The sequence below is a fragment of the Lonchura striata genome, chromosome 5 (genome assembly GCF_050655825.1).
Source record: "Lonchura striata isolate lonStrDom1 chromosome 5, ASM5065582v1, whole genome shotgun sequence".
NCBI lineage: Eukaryota > Metazoa > Chordata > Aves > Passeriformes > Estrildidae > Lonchura > Lonchura striata.
Genome location: NC_140707.1, coordinates 36540390 through 36548479, shown reverse-complemented (window position 1 = coordinate 36548479; position 8090 = coordinate 36540390). Strand labels below are relative to the sequence as shown.

The following is an 8090-nucleotide window of genomic DNA, read 5'->3' as shown; positions in this document are numbered from 1 at the left end:
CACCGCGCATGCGCGGCGCGCGGGGCGGGGCGAGGCGAGGGCGGAGCCGCGCGCTGTCCCCGCGGCCGCTGCTGCGGCGCCCGCGGATCCGCGCGGGGCACGGCGCGGCCGCGCCGGCACAACCGGAGCGGCGCAACCGGAGCGGCACAACCGGAGCGGCACAACCGGAGCGGCACAACCGGAGCGGCACAACCGGAGCGGCGCGCAGCTCGTTCCTTGGCCGGCCCGGGCGCGGCGGACCCGGCGGCGGGAAGGTGAGGCGGTGCGGGTGCCGGGGTCTGTCGGTCGCGGAGCAGGAGCGGCGGGGCGGCCGCTGTGCAGGGAGGGGGCTCGGCCGCCGCCCCGGCCTGGCCTCGCCTCCGCCCGCCGGGCCCGTGCGCAGGCCGCGGCGCGAGCGGGGCCGCGCGGGAGCCGAGCGAGCCGCCGGCGCTGCCGGGCCGCCACCGGCGTACACTGCCAAGGCCTTCCGAGGGACACAGGCCGGGCTAGCGCAGAACGTGTTCGGGTTCTCCGTTCTCTTGTTGTGCTCGGCGAAGCAGTGAGGAGACAGGGCTTCTTAAGTGCGAGCTTGCTTCCGATCGCGTGAAGTGCACGACGGAGAATAAAGTGAATGCTAAGCTACTAAAATGGGAATTCTAAAAGCTACTTCAGTGTCGCTTTAGGCAAAACTCAATTATTAGAGTGTGAGGTAACAGTAGTAAATTTTACAGTGAGTAAAGGAAGGTGAGTGACACACAGAGGATACAAGTGGGGTGCCTGACTCCATTCTTAAAAGCTCACATAAGTTGAATGCATGTGACATCATTTTTGGTTTTGTTCTGTGGCATGAAAAAAAAACAACAAAAAAACCCCCATCTAATTTTACAAGTAGGAGAAAATAGCCTCTGTACAGAGCATTGAGCAAAGTTTTCCTGAAGTCTTATTAAAAAAGAAAACATATTGAATTGTAGTCTTTCATGTTAAACTTTTTGGTCTTTGCAAATCTCTCTATAATCCTAACACAGGTATATTGAGGATGACTTGGAAGAAGAATGTGGTATGGCTGCTGCAGGACTTACTATTTGAAAAGTCATCTGTTTAACATGAGGTTGTTGTGTTTGTCTGTGTGGCAGCAGCGTCTGCCTTTTGTGAATTTGTGATTTTCATGCAGGAATAAAACTTTTTAGTTATATAGATGTCATCTTTTAGAAACCTTCACGGGTTGTTTTTGGTGTTATCTGTAACACCTAAACCTACTGGTGGAAAGGATGAGGATAAATTGATTTTCTTTTCTATTTTTAGTTTTATTTAAATTAGTTTACTTGGGTTTTCTTACTTGCATGGGGCTTTCACACCGTGAGGACAGGGGAGAGCGTAGGGTGGAAGTCAGTAAGTAAACTCAAGCTCTGAGGAAGTGTCATTCCTGATGGTTTTTTTCATTCTGTTTTCCAATGACTTGGGTTTCTAGCTAGTATTGATTATAAAAGTTAAATAATTTCACAAGCATCCTGTATGTAATTTTTTATAGCCTTTTCTCTTCTTCATTAAAGGTGAAGATCAACAGTAACTACAATAAGATAGCTCTGAATACTAGTTTTGTTGTTAAATTAACTTTCAATCCATTAATTGCCTTACTGGATGTGAATTCTTTAAGTTACCAGTATGGCTCTGGCTGTGATGCTGCTGAATGGTGCTTCCTTCCACGGTGGATGCTGCAGACCCAAAGTTTTGCTCTCTTCACTTGGACCTCTCCTCAGCAATTCAAAATTGTACAGCAGCTACAGGAGGCCAGGGGCAGAGCCTGAGAAAAAACTGTCTTGGCAGAATGCTGATTTCAGCTTTAAGAAGGCCATTGATCACCTAAAGACTCAGCTAAGCTTGCTGAAGAAGGAAACCCAAGATTACTTAAAAGGACCTGGAGGCCATGCTTTAAGTCAGCACTTGTTGGAACAAACAAGGGTGTTGTGGCAGTTTAGGAGCCAAGAAGATTTAAATAAATGGGTTATTTCCTCTGATGTGGAGATTGGAGGGAAAAGTAAAGTTTACATCAAATTGGGCAGGAATAACCAGGCTGCTCTGCTGTATGGAACCCTCAATACAGAAGTGCCTCGTGATGGGGAGACACAATACAGTGGATATTGCAGTATGAGATCCAGACCGGCAGTGGTGAGTACAGCTCTGTTTGCACAGCTTTTGATGCTGAATCTGAGGGTGTCTGTGGAATCCCAGTGACAGCAAGTGGCCTGCTCTTTACTGCTGATCACTTTCAGGAGTACTGCATTTTCTCTCAGACATGTAATTGCTACTGTGCCCGCTTTGACCTGGAAGGAACTTAAATTTTTTCTTGGATTTTGTTTTCCTTTCTTAGATTAGGAATAATGCATATTTGATCATTTACTTATGTACAATAGACAGTCTTGTTTGCAGCATCCTTACAAATGAGGGATCTGGAATGAATCTTTATATCCAAAATTGGTATGATTAAAATAGACATGTTTCTAAATTTGAAGTTGGTTGAATGTATCATAAGGAAGAATTTTCTGGGCTTTAATTTGGTCTATTCATCAGACTTGGTTAGGGTGAATTAACTCATTTTCTCACAGGAGCAGAAAACAATGCTTTGAAATGTACTTTTTAAAGGTCTGCCTCCTGCTGTACATCAGAAAAAGCAAGACACAAATCTTTGATAGCTCAGAATTGAGCAAATTAGGGCCAGAAATGGGTGTGCTTATTATGGATACTGCTTGTTTCATCCCTTATTTCTAAGCACCTTTAAAAGCATTTTCACACACTGGATAAAATCCTTAAATATTTCATGTGTTGTTTGTATCTTGGAACAAGTACTTAGGTAGAATAATTTCTGGGCCAGAATCTTCGGGAGCAGAGAATATGAGTAAGCAAAATCAATGGGTAAATGAGAGACATGAACACTGATTAAAATGGTGACACTAGATCAGATGTCTGGAACAACAAGTGGAGTCAAGTTAAATTCTCAGGACTGCTATTGACTTGTGCAAATGTGACTCAAACTTTCACTTCCTAATTCTGAAGTAGTGGAATATATTAGTCCATCTTTATTTAAGTAGAAAGGCTCAAAACTGTTAAAACCATAAAATCAACTAGCTACTGGCCTTATATATTCATAATCTACTTATTCTGTTACCTGCAAGATGAGTTGGTAGAACGATAGCTGATAGGTAATCATAGTAGTCCTGTAAAATAAAGGGAAAGCATCTGAATTTTTTGCCTTAATTTTGACTTCTTGGCAAGTTTGGTCAAAAGTAACCCTGCCCTCTGCCCCTCATTGCTCCAAGTGACTTCAGTGTAGCTCTCTCAAGACTCTTGGATATGCCATCATGCAAATGACAACATCAGGATTTTTCAGATCTTTGGGAAAATGCAATAAAGAATTAGACATGCTTGCAATCTTATTATTTTACACAGCTAATGAAAAAAAAAAAGTTGGAAAACATAAAATGCTACCAGTGCTCATTAGTCTTCCATTGGGAAGTTATCAAAGGGGATAAATTATTTCACTACTTCAATTTCCTGCTATCATTTCTGAATTATCTAGAATTGACCACAGAATATATTAAACTTTGTGAACTGTGTAAGTGCTGATCTGTCACTGCAGGATTTGTGTAATTGCCTGGTAGGGAATTCAGTCCCAGGAAGGAGGTCTGATTTCTGATAGTTACAAGATTGTGGTTTATAATGAAATTGTGAGTCCTCAGGCAGCAATATTGCAATTTGTGGTCTCTAATATAGTGCTGGGGGAAATTCAGTGAGCTCAGCAGCCAGGGTGATGACAGAGTAGCTGTGTTTACTGTGTTACAGTAAATGCTATCTGACATAATAACAAGGGCAGTGATCAAAGCAACAATGCTCTCTCTGTTCCTCATAATGAAAGTGTCCCTCTATGAAGGAGGAATAATTCTACTTTTCAATAATTTGTAGGGATCTTTTAACAGGAAGAAGTATTATGACTGGTCAAACTTCAACAGTCTGTATTTACGTGTCCGTGGTGATGGCAGACCTTGGATGGTAAATATTTATACAGACCCCTACTTCTCTCATCAAAAGGATGACCTCTACACCTACTTCATGTTTACCCGAGGGGGCCCATACTGGGAGGAAATACAGGTGAGCTAATCTTTCAAACTAATGAGACCATCTTGAGGTCCTGGCCAAAACACAGGGAGTGGAATTCTTTCAGCATTCACAGTTACTTTCTATTCCTGTCCACTCAATGTTTTCATTACACAATATGCATGTTCCTTTGGTTTGGGAGTTCCCAAAACTGGACTAGGGAGGACACTGTGTCAGTTGTACTAAAGAATTGATCCACCATGTTTCTCTGAATGCTTACTGAATGCATACTGAATTATCTGAATGCTTACTGTTGCCTCTTATTGGAGTAATAGGATACATACAGCAATTGAAATTTAGCAGGTATTGCCTGGAATATTCTCTGTGGTAACCATTTTATCTGTAATACAAATGGATGTAGGCTGTTGTAGGATTTGTTCCATGCAACAGGATTTGCTTAACTTGCAGCCTCTCTGGAGTTAGTCAGACTCAAGTGTTGGGATTTGTCATTTATGACCCTTGACTCTGTGACTTCTTAAAAATAATATTTTTAAGAAGTGTGAGTTGCAACTAGAAGACCTTCTGTAATTCCCTGACAACTATAGGGAGGTTTGCATATCCTTATGAATTGGTGTTGAGTGCTCTATGACACCATTGTCCAATCATGTGAAAATAGCCTGCTGTTCCACAGACTAGGAGCCAGGAGGATGAAAGTTGGAGTGTCATTGCTGTCTTGGATGTTTTTCTCTCACTTTCACCAGCCACCAGCCAGCCCTGCTTTCTTGCTTCCACTACTTTCAAAGAAATTTTTATGTTACCCTGAAGTGCTTTGCTAGAGACACTGATGTCTGAGTACAAAGTTTGCACTGTGAAATCCACAGCCTGGGTACAGATGAGCTGTCAGTATGTACCCATGGTAGACTTTGCAGTAATTTCTGGTTTATATTTTCATGTTACTGGAAGGAGATATTCTGATGTAAAGACCACCTTCTGTGCTGCAGCCATTCATTGTGTCCTGACAGGGTAACACTCCTGTGTGACGGCTGCAGCCACCACAGGACAGGGTGGGCCTGGAGCTGGCTGCAAGTGGCCAGTTGAAAGGGTTAATGTGCCCCATTTCTTTGTGCCACTTTTATGTACCCAGCTAATGCTAATACCAGATACAACAGAGTGTTACTTTATTAACACATTATTTTCTTTTCCCTAAGTTTCTATTTTATACACTGGTGACACTAAAGTGTGATTCTGTTTGTTTTGTTCATGTCAGATTCCGTTCTCCAAATTCTTTCTCTCCAGTCGGGGAAGAGTCCAGGATAACCAGCATCCTGTCTGGTTAGACAAGGCAAGTGTTCTGTAGGCTTTATTTGACGTTTCTTTTGAAAGGGCAGTATAAGGAACGCACAACTGCTCTGTAAGAAATTCAGCATTTCCTTCAAGATGGCCTGATAAAGATAACTTACAAATTCTGTAATGTTTGTGAATTTGAAATAGAAGGGCCTCTTCATGTTATAAGTTACTTATTATCATGTGTGGTAAACGAAAACATAAAGTTGTATATGAGCTATTTAAAAATATTTACTAGGAGTTAAAGGGACAAATCAGTACTTGATCTAAGTATCCTCAGCTGAAGTTTTGTTGATGGTTATTTTATGTGTAGCATTTGACAGTAAAAATTATGCACTTGCATTGTAATTTTACATATTTTATAGAAACCCCAAAATCAGGGAAGCAGTGTGAAGATAGTTTAAGAAATCTTAATAAAATGTCTTGGTCACACACAGAATATTTGGAGTTGGAAGGGGCCCACAGAGCCCATCAAGTCCAACTCTTAAATTCATGGTCCTCATGGTACTAATGTGTGTCTTCCTAGGAACCTGGAAAGGCAGAAAATAATTGTTAAATAGGAATAAAAAAAGGCAGGAAGCAGTGTAACTAGGGCTTGCAAAGGAATTGATTCTTCAGAGCAGAGAGTTTAGGTGACTCCCATACATTATCTGTAACAATGTGATTTGGAAAAAAGGAGCTTTAAAAACTCTCTGGACTCTAAAAGCCATGGGGCTGTTTGTAGGCTTGCTGCTGGGGAAGGAGCAGCATTGAAAGCATTTAGAATGATCTGGAGGAGTGTTAGTGCATTTACCTAGCTTTGTTTGTTATTTATTTAGCATATATTTGCAATAAAGACTTAGATTCTGACCACATTTATTCATCTGATACATCCTAGACATTTTTTTCCTAAACTTACAGCAGTCCTTAAAATCATGGGCACTGCTCAGACCTACCCTTTCAGCAGAGCTTTGGGGCAGCTGAGTTTATGAGGTGTTCTGCACTGGTGCCTGGACTGAGCTGTTAGCGATGGAGGTGTTCTGTAACACACAAGAGGTGAGGGAGCATTTGGGCAAGCCACAGTCTAATAGAAAGCACACATGAGCCACACAGATTTGTTCTTATATTTAAGAACATTAATTGGAAAGCAGTGGCTAAGAACCTCGTTTTACTATTAAGCTCAGTGATTGTTTCATCCCAGCTTAAAATTAAGTCCTAAAATGTCTGGTTTGGTGTTTTTGCAGAGTAGATAGTGTATCTCTATCTAGAATGATCCCTCTTCCATCCTTACTTACATTTTTGTTTTTCCTATTAATGAAAGAATACTGATTTTATGAAAATATGTTTAGAAATCCAGTTGTTATGAAATTGGCCGTATACAAAGCATGAAGGATAAAAGTAACTGTTGCTTTAGGCTTGGGCCATTTTAAATCAAGGTTTTATTAACACAGTGGTAGGAAGACAAATGTGGAGTCATTTCCCACTGGAGTCTGTCTTCAAAATGGGGTAGTGAAGTGTTCAAGCCTTAAGAAATGCTGCTGCATTTTGAACAAATACCAGTTTAGAGAAGATGGCTGTGATTGGTGTGTAAAATATAGAATTGGGAGATACAACTGAGTTTGATTGTAATATTATAAATACTGTTCTACCCTCTGTGTCTTTTAATTAGATTAGAACCCTTGGATTCACCATTGGAGATAAAGTAGATGGTCCATTCCAGCTGGAAATCGATTTTATTGGTCTGCTAAATGACAGAGCTCATAAAGAAAAGTTTGCCTATGAAGCATATGACAAGAACACTCCAGTCTAAGTTGGACTGGTGTCCTTTGAACATTCTTCAGATATATGGTTTATTTTTATAAAATACTTAACATGTGGCTTTTAACAACTTGAAGAGCCTGTGTAACATTAAAGAGATAACTACATGAAGTGTGATACCACTGACATCTTTAAGCTCCCAAATACAGAATCCTGGAGAGACTGTACGGAGATGGATGGACTGCAACGTAGCCTGAGAGCAGTTGTGATGTTCCTACAAAGTAGTAACTCCTCTTGGCTTCTGTCCTGACCTTTACTGAAATAAAAGTATTTAATAAGTTTGTTGGGTTTTTTTGTCCAACACTTTCATTTTCTATATTATGTGGTTTGTTGACAGTTGTAAAACACTTGCATCTGCTAGTTTTAAACTGAAAAAGCTATGAGAATTAATATTCTGAGGACTGGTGCTTAAGTGTGACTCAGCTACAGAGCTTTACAAAGAGCAGGACCCGGAGTGGAAAAAGCAGAAGTATTTCAACCTTTAACTTTGGCTCCTCTAGATAGCTAAAAAAAGAAAAAGCTGCCCTGCCAAGATGGAAACAAGAGCTGTGCAGCCTGTGTGACTTTTCCTTCAGAGCTGTTGAAGGTAATCCTACAACGTTACAGAGCCAAGGTTGTTAGAAAGAAGTAATGCTCCAAAGGAGGGGTGGGAGGAAAGCTGCAGCTCTGTCTCCTCCCTGAGCAGGCAGAGCTTGGCTTACTTAGCACCATTACAGGGCACAGCAGCTCCCACTTCTGCTGTGTGCAGTTAGCCTAACTCAGCTGTGGTGTAAGAATTCACAGCCTCAACTGGTGGCACAGAATCTTAATACCTCTCTGTTTCAGATAAATTAAGTTTTCAGTAATTCAAGATAACCACTCAGCACTGGCTTTGTAAAGTT

The 8090-nt window shown here is 41.5% G+C and overlaps 1 protein-coding gene across 3 annotated transcripts; it reads left to right on the top strand.

The window, feature by feature from the left end:
• The first annotated feature begins 26 nt into the window (after nt 1-26).
• NDUFAF1 (NADH:ubiquinone oxidoreductase complex assembly factor 1) lies at nt 27-7488 on the top strand. 3 transcript variants are annotated; one of them, XM_021533455.4, is made up of 5 exons: nt 27-254; nt 1634-2145; nt 3937-4122; nt 5336-5410; nt 7061-7488. In XM_021533455.4, exons 2-5 carry the CDS (start codon nt 1642-1644, stop codon nt 7199-7201), a joined length of 906 nt encoding a protein of 301 aa, XP_021389130.1. In that variant the 5' UTR covers nt 27-254; nt 1634-1641; the 3' UTR covers nt 7202-7488. The 3 variants fall into 3 exon arrangements, with proteins under 3 accessions (XP_021389130.1, XP_021389131.1, XP_085436404.1); XM_021533456.4 differs by having other exon boundaries at nt 1530-2145; XM_085580278.1 differs by having other exon boundaries at nt 1508-2145.
• The last annotated feature ends 602 nt before the right edge of the window (nt 7489-8090 follow it).

Bases quoted from the DNA above. Each gene is read 5' to 3' on its own strand.
- NDUFAF1 (XM_021533455.4), top strand. From the start codon at position 1,642: ATGGCTCTGGCTGTGATGCTGCTGAATGGTGCTTCCTTCCACGGTGGA. The intron at 2,146-3,936 runs GTGAGTACAGCT...AATAATTTGTAG, and splicing joins TGAGATCCAGACCGGCAGTG to GGATCTTTTAACAGGAAGAA. The intron at 5,411-7,060 runs GCAAGTGTTCTG...TCTTTTAATTAG, and splicing joins ATCCTGTCTGGTTAGACAAG to ATTAGAACCCTTGGATTCAC.